Source organism: Montipora capricornis, chromosome 3 (assembly GCF_036669925.1).
Source record: "Montipora capricornis isolate CH-2021 chromosome 3, ASM3666992v2, whole genome shotgun sequence".
NCBI lineage: Eukaryota > Metazoa > Cnidaria > Anthozoa > Scleractinia > Acroporidae > Montipora > Montipora capricornis.
Window position 1 is genome coordinate 28,083,332 of NC_090885.1, and position 14,674 is coordinate 28,098,005.

General features: G+C 41.0%; 1 protein-coding gene across 2 annotated transcripts in view; it reads right to left on the bottom strand.

Moving 5' to 3' along the window:
- Window positions 1-2,113: 2,113 nt before the first annotated feature.
- LOC138042766 (protein transport protein Sec31A-like) overlaps window positions 2,114-14,674 on the bottom strand; it is a 38,860-nt gene continuing 26,299 nt past the window's right edge. Inside the window, exons 23-33 of one of the 2 annotated variants that reach the window (XM_068888761.1) lie at window positions 14,525-14,622; window positions 12,563-12,638; window positions 11,532-11,684; window positions 9,725-10,322; window positions 9,372-9,418; window positions 7,692-7,782; window positions 4,968-5,083; window positions 3,822-3,929; window positions 3,370-3,441; window positions 3,204-3,246; window positions 2,114-2,959 (exon numbers count right to left, since the gene is read on the bottom strand). In XM_068888761.1, the coding sequence (XP_068744862.1) occupies window positions 2,823-2,959; window positions 3,204-3,246; window positions 3,370-3,441; window positions 3,822-3,929; window positions 4,968-5,083; window positions 7,692-7,782; window positions 9,372-9,418; window positions 9,725-10,322; window positions 11,532-11,684; window positions 12,563-12,638; window positions 14,525-14,622 (1,539 nt within the window). In that variant the 3' untranslated portion in view covers window positions 2,114-2,822. Of the gene's footprint in view, window positions 2,960-3,203; window positions 3,247-3,369; window positions 3,442-3,821; window positions 3,930-4,895; window positions 5,084-7,691; window positions 7,783-9,371; window positions 9,419-9,724; window positions 10,323-11,531; window positions 11,685-12,562; window positions 12,639-14,524; window positions 14,623-14,674 lie in introns of both variants that reach the window. The other variant, XM_068888760.1, reaches the window with a different exon arrangement.

The window sequence follows — 14,674 nt, forward strand, 5'->3', positions numbered from 1 at the left end:
GCGAAACGTATACTCTGCCTGAGTGAGTAGCTTGATTAACTGTGTCAGGCAGCAGCTTATTTAGCTCGTTGATTTTGCTGAGTACCGATTTAAAAACACTGCTATACATTTCCTCTCAATAGAAACTTAGAGCGGGAATGCGGGCCTCCACTATACGATTAAGGATCGCTTATCGATAACTTATCATTTCTCTTCGGTATAGCTCTATGCAAGCGTAGCAGGCAAAAAACTCAGGACACAAACATCCTTACCAGCGCAAACTGCGATATCTCTCCAACTTTCATTTCTTAAAAATATATGAAATATCGTATACTCTAAAATCATTTCATCCATCTTGCACAATGGGTACAAGGTGGAGTAATTGGGCGAGTTGAACAAAAATAAACAATTCAAATACAACGAGCGCGGGCTTGATGACGCGGACAACTGTCCAATAGACCATTTTACAGTTGTAGCTAAGTTACCTGGCCTAAGAATGGAAGCGAGGCTGCCGTGACCTTGCTTTGATACAAACCTTTGCGCTTTTCCAATGTTAATGTAGACTAATTACAATTACAACAACACAAGTTACATGAGATAAGCAGTGACGTCTTTATCAATACAAGGTCACCGGCAGCCTCGCTGCCATTCATAGGCTAGGTCACTGAGCAAACAACTGTAAAATGGCCCATTACAAGGTGTCCTATTTATGTTGAGATTAGGGCTGCTGATAACCAATCAGGGGGTCCGTTTCTCTAAAGTCCGAAACTTTTCGGGTGCCACAATTTCTTCTGTATCTTGAGAACGAAGAGGGAGGTTTTGAGTCATCAAAGTTCAGTCATTTTGCTTTCAGTTATCGCAAAAAAATACTAAAAGACTAGCTTATCAAAACAAGCGGATGTCAGTTTTGTAAATGGCTTTTCGGGCCCGAAAAGTTATCGGGAGTTTCGAGAAACGGACCCCGCAGATTCGAGAATTTTGTCATAGTTACGATTAATAATAGTTAAAATTGACTAAATGTTTACTTCAACGTTGGGACTGCAAGCTAACTTTTCTGAATTCATAGAGTTTGGGGTAAAATTGAGAAGGGGAAATTATCACGGGTTTACCAAGAGTGAGGACAGACCTGATAATCCTCCATTTTATTTCAATTACGTGAATACCATTTGTAAGATGTCTATTAAGAGCGTATTCTTTTGAAACTGCTCGGTTAATCAAATTCTATCCCACCGATAGACCGAATACATAAATGGCAGCCATATTCTTTTGTTTATGTCGGTGCTAATTAGACTCACTAGCCTCGTAAGCATGGACAAAATACAAAAGAAATGTTGCTTGAGAGCGAGGCTAGTGAGTCTAATTAGCACATGAACAAAACAATACATTTTTGGCCGCCACTTATGCATTCGGTCTACAGAGCGTTTTCACTCACGTGATCAGTAACCTTGTTTTTCCACCGAAAAAAAAAAACAAAAGAAAACGTTTGCATGATAATAAAGCTCAATTCCCAGAGGATTAGTTGGGTACACCAACATGGCCGCCGTTCTATTGTTTAAGGACACCAACATGGCCACCGTGACGTCACGCGAAAACACTCTATAGCCTCCCACTCAGACGTTCTGAAGGCTTCGTCACGCGTTCCTCTCCCATGATCGAGGGAGAGGAACGCGTGACGAATCCCAATGAGGGAGACTATCCTACCAATAATCAGGGAGGAAAATAGTCTGTGCAAGACTTAAATTTGACATTTTTGCTCGCCGCGCACGACTTTTTCCACAAATTCAGAACGCCAGTATATTCCTAATAAACCATATTCTTTGCATTCCATTCAATCAAACTCTTTCGTGAGAAGACGCATTCGCAAGGGTAGGGATAGGATTATCCGAGAAAAATTCGTATCTGGCCAACCGAGGTTGGTTTGGCCGTCTTCAAAGGATTTAGGGTTATGCTTTCTTTTTAAATTTGAACACAACTTCGACTCTGCATATTGTCAGTGAACACTTATCAGTCTGCAATGGCAGGACCGAATACTCACAAAAAAAAAAAAACAGTTTCCTATCACTTTCAAAGACGAATTAGATATGCTATTTCCCAGTGCCGTTTTGTGCAAAGTAATCAGTGTTAACGCTAAATCGATAGGATCAAAGTCTTTATTCGATAAATTATCAACAAGGCTTCATTACACCTCTGCCTTGGCTTAGCTACAAAATTCCGGAATTTTTTGGGAATTTTACACATATTGACAAATTCGAGAATCAATGTTAGAGCAATTTGAACTTTGGGGAAATTCCGGAAATAATTTTAGGCCATTTTTCGGGAATAGTGTAGCTAAGCTTACCTCTGCCCCGATGTGTGTTTTTCGAAACACTGGCATAAAAATTCGCAATTGTCTTTGTTTTCATGACATCAACATGTTAGAAGACTAGTGTTTTAAAACAAGCGTATCCCCAAACTAACAGCATCCAAGACCCGAACAGTTTGGGGTCGTTCAAGTGACGGGTCCCGTGTTTTATCTCCTTCGTGTAAGTCGCAGTGCAGTGAACACTCTCCACGGTATTCAACCATTGCCAATCCCAATTTAAGCAAAATATAAAAATGCTAAGTTGCTGAAACATCTTTGTTCTCTTTGCAAGTGGAAATACTTAAGCAATCTACACGTCCTAGACAACCTTTGTTCCAATATGTTACGAGAACATTTAATAGGAGGATACTTGTCAGGGGATAGACAAACGGCACACAATTCAATCAATTCTGTAAGGGTGTATCAAATAGATTTCATATTGTCACAGCATCATCTGATCCATGACAACCTAGTATTTAACAAATTTGAGAACAGTAAAACATTAAACTCGCAACTGAGTTGCAATTTGCATTAAAGACTTGAGTCCCGGCATGAATGTGCTAATCTCAGAAAAACTACCGCTGGATATAAGCCTCGTATGCGCCATCAAACCACGTGGGTAATCCCTGCCTTGACAAGCTGGAAAACAAAGAGAATTGTGTTGGAAAAAGACTATCTTCGGTTGATCAACATTTCAACCAAAGTATAGCAAAATAGAATGGCTTTGAAGGCAAGGGTTAATGTTCGCGAGGCGTTTTATACTTGAGAGAGAGGGCTGCCTACCGTCCACGAGGCGCTCTCAACTTCAGTAGCTCACAAATGCTTAAATCTGTAACATATTTTTAAAAATTAACAAAACGTCGCCTGTTAATAATAAATTTACCTTGAGATATCTCATGAAGACCCTCTAGGATGGGATTTGACATCTGCAACAACAAAAGCGGGTAATTTATTTTTTTGACCAAAAGGAATAGGTAACTGCCAACTGTCTTGAAACGAGATCTCTCGGAAAAAGAAAGACAGATAAAAAGAAACTGCAACTTGCTTACTTTTTGTTCTCTTAGCTTATCATAGAGTGCCTCAAGTCGTTTGGATACATCATCGAGTTTACGCTTGGTATGCTAAAAAACAGAGACATTATTAACTGAAGAAGAGTTACAAAAATAAGCGATGTAAATCAAAATCTCCATTTCAAGAGGAACTTGGAAGGTCTCACATTCGTTCAAAAGTTACTGTGGACATTTTTTCTTTTCTTAAACGCCGAATTGCCAAAACGTGTCATTTGATTGGCTAATTGTTATGTTTTTGAGTGGTTTCGTGTAACGCTAAATTTGCAATGCATTTTGGGCGACTACGGGCCTTAAAAAAAAGAATCGCTGCTTCGCGTGATGAAAAGAACCGCCATCAAGGGAGAAGGAGGAGCGTAAAATTGACTCACCCACTTTCAAACTGAAGATAATTTTATTTACAAAAGAAGCATACAATTTGTTATGGCACTCACTGGATTATTAGCAGTGTTCTTGCATCTCTCAGCCAAGCCATTGAAAGTTTCCTGAAGGGTCAGGTGCTCGGACGGAATGGGACCTTTCATGACTGGCGCAGGGGGCTCCTAAAGAAAATGAACCATTACAGTTTTATGAGCCTCAAGGTGCCACAAAACAACATAGTACCAGGAATGAAAAAAGTGCGTGGCGAACTGATCAGTGTTGAGTTTACGACACCTCTTACTTTAAGCAGGGAACAGATTACAAAACAGGTTTAGGAATTTCACTAGCCATCAAATCGTTTATCGCTTACTTCAGTTAGACTAATGTTTTTTTTTAATGACAGACAGACCAAGAGTCGTTCTTTCTCTGAACTCTAGCAAGAAATAGCCTATACGCGAGGCAATATCTATACCCACACTTATGTTCCACAAACTAGCTTGCTCCGCACTCAGCGATAGCGCTTTAAACCTTAGCAAATTGCACGACTCTTCAACAATCTTTATTCAGAAACAGCTAGTTAGCCCTATCGATCGTCAAGAAAGAAAATGCCTGAGACAATCGGGATGCTCGTCCATTTAAGCATTTTGTTAAATTAAGCAGGTATTAATCTTGAAAAACCAAAACTTGGTGCCATTCCTTATGTTTAAAACAATTGTTCAGTGTTTTAATAAAAGATACGGTAATTCAAATGATACCTATATATTATGGTCTCAAATTTCAGCAAAGCCAACCGTTTGTGATGTTTACTTATCAGAACAGTAAACTCAGTGAAAACTGTTAACACAACTTCAACAGCTAAAAAAACCATGCTTCTCTTTTTATTTCTCATCAAAAGATTAAAAGATTATGAGACACTGAAAAAAGCCCCGGTGTATTAACTTATGTTTATGAAATGTTGTATTTAAAAATACGTAAATAGTTGAAAAACAGCATTAACCTTTACCGTCCATTTATCCTTTAAAAAACTACCTACATTTTTACAGTCCAAGTAAAGCTGATCTCGGCATACAATCTTTAGTGGATGAGAATACGTCAATCCGTTAAGCTTAGAGTTTCAAGGAGTTTAAAGCCTGTTTTACGAGCTTTACCTGTTTAGAGAGTGCGTTAATAGCATGTGGCAAGATGTGATTGGGCGATGGTGGTGGGGTGGCGTCATATACCTGTGGAGGTTGTTGACGGGGCATATCTGCGTAACTCGGTGGTGCCCCGGGGGGGCCACCCCCCTGAGGTATTACTGAAGGAGCACCGGAACCGGGAGGGGTACCTTGAGGCAAACCTGCACAAGTTTAAAGGATAAAAAATCTCATTAAAGACGGGATTAAGGGAGTTTGATGCATCAGTGCATCAGTGAAGTTGAGTGTTTTGCCCTCTTTCAACGTACAAGGTTCTCAAATCTTTGAATCCTTGACTAATTTGAAATACAGTCTATATTCGTAAATCACGCTATTCTAAGGCTAACCTGGTTGCAATAAACATAAGAGAAAAAAACTGAGATTTGGAAAAAGAACACTTAACTTAGGAAAGGACTCGTAGTTACACTTTGTGTATTCTTTGATAGAGTCCTCACGCAAGTGGAATAACTCTTAATGGGGAAGAAGAAGAAGAAGAGCAGAACCCGGAGCAGGGTGTAAACAAGTACAAATTAAGCCCATTTATGAAAACAGCACAAGATATGAATCCTGTCCAGGCAACTACGAAGATAATGTTAAAATCTAAACAAGGTCGAATACATCCTCGCTTTTCTCTAAACACATGACTCAGTTGTTCAAAGTGTGGAAAACTTTATCCGGTGGATGAGTCATCATCTAGAGTATAAAATATACTCCACGCTAAATGTTGGCCAAAGTTTTCGTCCTCGCCTTAAATTAGACGTGCTTAAAGTGTGCATACTCACGGTTGAGTGAGTAAATACAAAACGTTTTGCAGACTGAAATCATCAGATAGTGGATTATCCGCCACATAAAGTTATTCGGTCTCTGAACAACTGGGGCCTGGTAACTAAGCATTTTAATTCATGACCTCGAGGCTCTCAGGCCAAGGTCATGTTTTGCCCTCAATGGAGGTTTCGATACAAAAGGATATTGACTTAAGCACTACTTGAGTCATGTTAAGCCTGGTCCGCACTAGCGACGCAAGCACCAGAGCAACCAACATACGCAAACTCGTGAACTCGTCATTAACAAACGTCTTTTATCCAAACAAAAGTTAGTTACACTTATATTTACACTTATAGTTATGCTTGCGTCACTTGTGAGAACCTGGCCTCACAAATGAACGTGTGATCGACACAAAACGCGCGGGAGACCTGAAACAGTATTTCTTTACAAAGGCGACTCGTAGCCAAGCCATTGGAAGTCTTATACAGATCACCCGCGAATAAGGCATCTGGCCAGAGGTATGAATGAGTTCTACAGGTGGGCTATTTCGAAATTACAAAAGGGCCATTCTGTAATATAAACACAGAACGGATGAAATTTGATTAATCACGCGACACTTTCTTACGTTTTACATGATGTACCTTCTGAACCCTTACTGACTTGGGGTACACCAGGAAAAACTCCTGGCTCCAGTTGTTCAAACGATGAATAGCGCTATCGCCGGATAAATCACTGTCCATTCGATAAGTAATAGCGAAATCAATTGCGCTATCCAATGGATAGTGATTTATCCCGTGGATAGCGTCATCCACCTTTTGAACAACTGGGGCCTGGATATCACAAACAGAACTGAGAGGATCAACAGTCGGTTCAGAGAGTAAAGTGTTTACCTCTAGGCTCCGGTGTGAAAAGGTTAGCCTTTCGGTGACTGTGAATGTGTTGAGTACCACTAATAGCGAAGATATCCTTTATGTCACCTATTGCCATTACGAGAGACCTTTAGCAACGACTTTTTCGGGCAATACCGCGAACCGCGAACCTCGGGAAATCACGTGATCTTGTCCCTGCCGTCACGTTTGCAGTCTGCGGTTCAAGTTTCAACTTCAAGACACCGTTCTTGCGGTAACTATCATATCATATATATTTACCCTCGGATTTTTAGAGTATCTTGGTGTAGCTAATATCTCCGAGCATTTACCCTCCCAACCATGATACACCACAGGAGACAGACCACAACACCGGGAACTACATGCCCTACTCTTAACGACAAGTGTGCGGGTTCTTTTACGTCCCACAGGATTATGAACATTGAAGGGTTGTGAGACGGGACCTCCGGCTTATCGTCCTTATCCGAGAAGACTAGAGAGTCTAACCATTTGCAGATGTAATTACAAAGGCAGCACTTTCTCCTCAGTTATTTAAAGACTCTGAGTGTTGGTGCGGCCGGAGTTGAACACACGACCTCCCGCGTGACAGCCCGTGCTCAACCAACTGAGCCACCGGTGCGCGGTAACTGATTTACGGCAGCGTTTTATAGCCAGATATCAATCAGACCTCTCGTTTGACCATATCAGTCATGTTGTTACATGTGTTTGCTATCTATTGGGAACAATTTTGAAGATCAAATATAAGTTTTGGGAGAATTTGAGCTGTTTGATTTGAGAACAGTTGTAGCAATGAAAAATCCAAGATGGCGGCGCCGATGTGCATAACAGGAACGGCTTGCTACAGTTCAAAATCGAGCAAACTTCTAACGGCAAACGACTAACCGCAAACCGCGGTTTGCGGTATATCCCGAAGACTTTGGTGCTAAAGGTCTCTAATGAGCCAACCAGAACCTCATTGCCTGTCGAAACAAAGGGTCTTTTACCCCCAAACATTTTGCATAATCATTGTTTGCAATCGAAAACCATCATCATGCAAATTTTTTTTTTTTTTTGGGGGGGGGGGGGGGGGGTAAGCAAGGTGTCTTATGGGATTCGAGAAAGTAGAGAATTCATTACATACCGACAGCGGAAGGTTGCTGATGTTGTTGCTGGTCCGCTGCACCGTTGTAAATAGGAGTTGTTATAGGGGCAGGTGGTGTGAAAGGTGGAGCCTGCAGGGAAAATAAACCAAGAAAATTAACCCCACAAACGGAACTTTCATGGCTTTAGGCCTACATCACGATATCTACCTCGATCCAAGAGCATTGTCATTTGCCGCAGCATTGAACGGGCTTCCCTCAATAATTTTGCCCTGTATGTGATAAACATATAATCGCAATATGCCCTCGTGCAATGAAGGATTAATTTTACTTGTATTTTCAAACTTTTCCAAATTGTCATCGTCGCTTCGCGACTCGGGCAATTTTGGTGAAAACTTTGAGAATACAAGTGAAATTAATTCTTAATTTCCCAAGGGGCCCATGCGATCACATATACTAACATAAATCTCCCCATCCAAAGCAAATGTATTGTTTCACAGAATTTCGCTTTCTCTATGCCGTTCAAGCCACGTTGGCAGAACAAGCAGTAATTTGGACCCACCACCGTGATTTGAGAGGCATGGGTCAAATCTCGATTTTACGTCACAAACTGCTTTGTATTCCTTTTTTTGAAGAAATTTTGTATTGCAAAGCAGTTTGTGACGTAAAATTGAGAATAGATCCATGCCTATTACATCACGGTCGTGGATCCAAATTTTTTTAGTGCTAGTTTTGATAACTTTGCACGTCTTGCCCGGCAGATAAAAAACGTGAATTTGAGGTAAGAACGGTAAAATACATTTTCTTTTGGTGGGGTGATTAATTAATATTGTAGACGACACGAGTCTGAGGGCTGAAGAGTCGGCGAGGCAGAAAACGACCATCCGGCATGGTTTTAAAACTCGCTCAACCTTCGAGTTACATGACAGGGGACACCAAAATCAAGGTTTCTTGAATAACTTTGAGCCACTTAACTGCTTTCCGAAATGTAATTCACTATTTTCCAATTAAAAAAAAAAAGTAAAATAAAGTGGTGCATTTATATAGCGCCCTTATCACAAACGTCTCAAAGGCGCTTTACAATGATCAATTTACCCCCAGCGGACTGGAAGCATATACAGGCGCAAACGGCAGCCGCTTCTAAGCAGTCCATGCATGCTGGTACTCATGCAATACGTTTTGGGGGTTCTTTATATAAAAACTAGACAAGTTATTTACCATTGGAATTGTATCATGCTTCAGTGAACTGGATATCCATTGTATTATGGGATTTGTGAAAATAGCGAATTATCTATTCTTGGAAATAAGTATCAGGCATGATAATGTTATCGATTTGATGATGAAAATTACGGGTAGAATCATATTATTTAAGACAATGTTACGGTGTCCTCACGACACCATAATCAGGTGAAAATATAATATTTAACAGATAACAAGAATATTATGTACCAAGTAATTAGGACAAAATTCACATCTTGGTCAAGCTTTCTTCCTCCACAATTCCTAAGGGAACTTCCATACAAAATGATATTCATACTAACCGTAGTTATGTCAGACCGAAAGTTCAGACTTGTTTGAAAATCCGTGTTCTCCCGACAGGAGTCAATCTTACGGTCTCCAACTTGTCATTCGCAGGGGTCTTGCGAACGATTCAAAACCTCGCGTAACGTTTGCAAACTTAATACTTTCGAGATGACGTACGAAAAGACAAATTTACTAACCGGTTTTTTAGACCTCATGATATGAGTGTCTTTCCAAGCACCTGGTTCTACAACAAAAACAGAGGAATGTATAAAAAAAATCACACAATTAGCTAAAACGCACGGAATGGAAATACCTCAGCATTGCGATCCCAGGCCATAACAGAGACCATTAAGAATCAACCGTTTCACTATTATTATTATTATTAGAACGCCAGAAACGCAATATCCGACATTGAACATTTCATACAAATAGATATAGATGTATTCCTGTGGGCTGTTCGACATTTTAAGTTCCTGTCACCTCGGATGGTACACGCAAAGCAGTGGATCATATGACGCAAAATTTCAAAGTGTAACGTAGTGCAACATACCTGTTGGCGGTGGGCCTGGTGGTGGAGGCGTCACTGATGGGGGAGGATGTGGACCTACTCCAGGGGCACCAGTTGGAGATGGCCCAGAATAAGGAGCCCCAGCGGTGACTGTACTCGTTGGATTAAAGATCTGTACTGGAGGCTGAGCTTGTGAACCAAACTGTCCCGTTGATGGCACCTGTGTTGGTACAGCATTGGCCGTTTGAGGTTGATACATTGATACTTGAGGTGGCTGAGACCATGACGAATGCGTCTGAGCTGCGGGTATTGGTCGCTGCGAGGGAGCACTGTAGTATGGGGTCTGGGAAGGAGGTGGAGGTGGCTGATTGAACGATGGCTGGGGCATGGATGGCGGCTGGGTTACCTGTGCTTGGTAAGCGACAGGATTGTAAAACTGTGTTTGTGTTGGGGGAACGGAGGGTTGATAAGACGGATTAGCCACAGGGGAGGGAGACTGTCGTTGCTGTGGTTGGTAATACTGTTGTTGTTGTTGTGGTTGTGGAGGCTGTTGTTGCTGCTGTTGTTGTTGCTGAGACGGGACACCATAACCAGGCTTCTGCTGCTGCTGCTGGTGCAGTAGGGGCGGCTGCTGCTGAAACTAAAAGAATATTTCATTACTGACGTTTTTGTGACATAGACATACCAACAAGTTGTAACGATCTTTTTTGGCATGCAACCGTATCCGGTCAAATGACCTACGGTGTGATTGCGCGCCAGTGAAGTAATGTTTATTGTTGTTTTGAGCACGTAATTTAAATACCCACTTTCACTCTACAGGCATTGCATGCCGTGGAACAATTTCATATATGAAAATCTCTCCAAAGCTGAAATTCATCAACTTTTCAATACAAAAACAAACGATCGAAAGCCTGTGGTTGAAGGTGGGCCTTCACGTTTCTCCGAATCTTCATTAAACGTCTTAACACATGGCTATCTTGGCTATGTTGCTGACACAACACGAGTCTGAGATTAACACGGCACACGGCAAGGTGAAGAGTAAAAAATAGGCCTTTGTATGACCACTTTTCTTTCTTTTAATTGCAAACCAATCGTGGAAAAATATCATAGCCACTATCATACCGCAACTGTGTTTCCTTGCTTTTAAAACATTGTCACTGGGTTAGCTAGAGGTTTACCGTTTTCCTGCGTTTCCGCTGTATTTGTCTCTGTATTTGATATTAGTCCTGAATACATTTTCTTGCATTTTTAGACACTTCCATCAGGTTTTTTTTTTTTTGAGGCCGGAGGTCGGACGTTTAGTCCGGTGGTTTCCCATTCCATGTTCGGTATTGTGATGGCAGTATTTGAGGGGATTCTTTTCTTTGTAATTATTATAATTTTTTCACTTACTTATTATATTTTATTTAAATCTCACTGAACTGCTTTCCTGGAACTTTAACTATAGTAAGTAGGTAAGTAAGTATCAGAAAGTATCTTTATTTACCCTTGGATTTTTAGAGTAGCTAGTAGCTAATATCTGCTAGCATTGAACAGAAAAGCTATAAGAATCCCAACTGGCCGGAGGCAAACCAGTTGGCTATTTACAAGTGCAGCCAGGAAACTGAACTAGGGACTACCTGGAACAAATTCAACGCGCGGTCAGAACGTGTCTTGAATCCGGGATCTCTGGACCTCAAGGAAAGCGCTCTAACCACTGGGCTTAACTGCCTTCTCTTACAAAAATTTGCACGCTGCTCCGCTCATTTGAAAGATGGATGCATGGGATAAAAGGAATGTACCACTGTTGTATGTGGTTCTTCATTCATTTGATCAGTCCTTTAATTAAGCTTGTGACTGCTTATCTAACCTGAGGTTGAAGTGACTGGGTCTGCACCTGAGGAAGTGGTTCCGCTTGAACATCAATCCTTTGGAATGGGAATGGTGGCGGCGCAGTTGAAGCGGAAATATGGCTTGGAAACTGTGCATTGAAAAGTCGATCCTTGAGGACACCCAGACTACCCTGCAAATTCGAAAAAGAGCGCTTCATTGCTTCTTGCTATGAATGCCTGAATTAAGTCGTTCAATTTATGGAACAAGTTACTGTTTGCCAAATACGAGACGGAGTCCTTCCACAAGTCAACGGTTGGGTTCTTATCACAGTATTGCGCATGATCTAGCCGTAGCGAACGTCATCATTTATGAGCCAATCGGAAGCGACGTTATATTTTGCGCGGGAAATTTACCCGTTCGCGTAAAAATTGCTTGATTATTAAACAATCACTAATGAGCTAAGGGCGGTCGACTTCGCAAATGACTGAGCAAGCAATTTTCATGCGCACGTGTAAATTTCACGCAGGAATTATCACGTCGCTTTCGATTGGCTTATAAACGGTGACATTCGCTACAGCTAGAACATGCGCAATACCGTGATACTCTCCCTTGAAGCCCACTTCATCAAACTCTTAGTTTCTACAGAGAGTGTGAGAATGTGTCGATGGGTGAGTGAGTCAAGAAAATGTGATTGAATAAAATGAAAGTAATATGACCACCGCAAAGGTGGTCCTTCGTCAAATTACAAAAAGGCATTCTTTATACACCGGGTTTGTACTATTATCTGCCATTTGATATTAGAGTGAAAACGAATGAAAACGGTAGGATTAAAAGTGGTGTCTGCTCGAGTGCAACCTCCTACCATTCCTCAACTGATTGAGCGTCACAAAGAAAATTCCCAGCACTTGGAACAAAAGGAATTTAAGGTCAGATTTTTCACGAACCTCAAGGTTTTTACCGTTGCATTGTCAGTCTGTAGCTTTAAATAATCAAGGTAATTAAAAAATATATCGCCACAGAAAATACAATGTAGCTTAAACGATAAAAGGTACCAAAACTTATTCAAACCTGGTCGCTAACAGCCATCAGATATCCCATGGCCGTCTCAAGACATCCCTGAGCTGCCAGAATCTCTGAATATTTACTGTTATGGGAACAAATAATATGAAAGAAGTCTAAACTTAACTGTTAATGCAGATTATCGGTGATCATACTCTCCGTCTTTTGGAATACACGTTCTTCAGGGAGAGTCGTGTACCGTATGCAGATACATCGATTTCACGCTGCATCCGGGATTCTTACATGATTCACACCTTGCTTAATTCTAAAACCTCTACTAAACACTAAGAGGCGATGCACATGCAATTAGAACGTCTGGACAGGGCTTGAAGAGGAGGTAGTAGGAAACTGTTGGGTTTTTTTTAGGAATTTGTAAAGCCTGATGCCATCTCGAGATGGCTTGGTCCAGCGGCAGGGGTGTTGGATTTGTACATGTATGTGTATGCGCTGGGTTCCAATCCCACTCTGACGACTAGGTGAACTTGTCGCCGCTGGTCCTGAATTCACCTGCACCGTGGTTTGAAAATGGGCCAATTAGTTGCTTCTTCCTATCAGCTGGGCTTGATTGATCGAATGCAAAAAATGGCCACCAATAAATTATTCTGTCATCTTTGTATTATGTCACGTAGAGAAGTCGGTTACTTTTTCCCCTAACTTGAAAAAATAAAAACAGTTCTTGACAATGACAACACGAAGTCATCTAAACGTAATCATCAATTTAGTTTTTTGAGCCAGTCCCAGGAGTAGTTGCAATAGCTGCGTACAGTACTACTGCATAGAGCGGTTTTCAATTGAGTGTCGAAAGTAACTAGCGAATTGCTTTGGTTTTGCATTACTTCACTCAGTGATTGGGTTCAAAGTTCTCGCGCCACTTTTTCAACCAATCACCAATACCAATCGTGGCTCGCGCGTGCACATTTTCCCGCGCCTTGTGTCGGCTACGTGTAATTACTTCGAGTTTAGATTGGTTTACTGGATTGTCTCCGTCTTTTTTGATTGGCCAAAGTAATTACTTTGGTTTTGGTTTTACGACACTCGATTGAAACTCGCTCTAAAAAGCCACAATTTGATTTGATCTGCGTTAATATTATCTAATTTGTTGTCGCCCCAATGAGTGGAGCACTTGTGAACGGCTACATACATGTTGGCTTGAGAGTTGAATAAATCACTCTTCAAACAGCCAGCTATTTATTATTGGCCTCTTATAACCATACCCTTGCAACATGGCTTTTGCTCTTCTCAAAGTAAAGGCGCTTTGTGTCGGCTACGTGTAATTACTTCGAGTTTTGATTGATTTACTGGATTGTCTCCGTTCTTTTTGATTGGTCAAAGTAATTACTTTGGTTTTGGTTTTACGACACTCGATCGAAGCTCGCTATAAAATTCGGGTGGGTACGCAGCTATTACAACGTCTCCTGAGATTACCTCAGAAAACAATTGACCAAAACAAATGGAAATTTTAGCTGTAAAACACGACCAGTCAGGCTAATTTTGACAATGATAAAAAAACAATTTATCGGCGGTCACTTTGCATTCGGTCTATGGTCTGTCACGTTTGAAATCAATTTCATTTACATTTTAAGTTACTTTCTTTAAACATCTGAGGGATCAATCATCCAACGACCAATATCTTCTAGGAGATCGCCCATTTCAGGAAAAAAACTATCGGAATTGACCGAACACAAAAATGGCCGCCTACAAATTATTCTTTTTGTTTGTGTTAATTACCTTAACTAGCCTCGTTTTAAAGCCCAGTTTTTTTCAATTTTACGCGTGTGAACGAGGCTAGTTGGGCTAATTAACACAAAGACAAAAAAATAATTTGTTGGCGGCCATTTTTGCATTCGGTCAATAGGTTTGAGAGTTTCCATCCTTTTCGGAAAATTCACATGATATCTGAGAGATAAAAGAAAAAAAAACAAGGAGAATGGTGCCGTGGGTAAAGCATTACGTGGAATCTTAGTTCAGTACCTTAGTTTTTCGGCCAAAATAGGAGAGCCGCTGTCAACCAATAGTCGGCGTTCCCTCTCCACAGCTTTCTTTAAGACCATAACCTTTTCAATCAGTTCCTGTGAGTTTCAACACGATAAGAACCCTTAAGTATGGGAAACACAAATCACG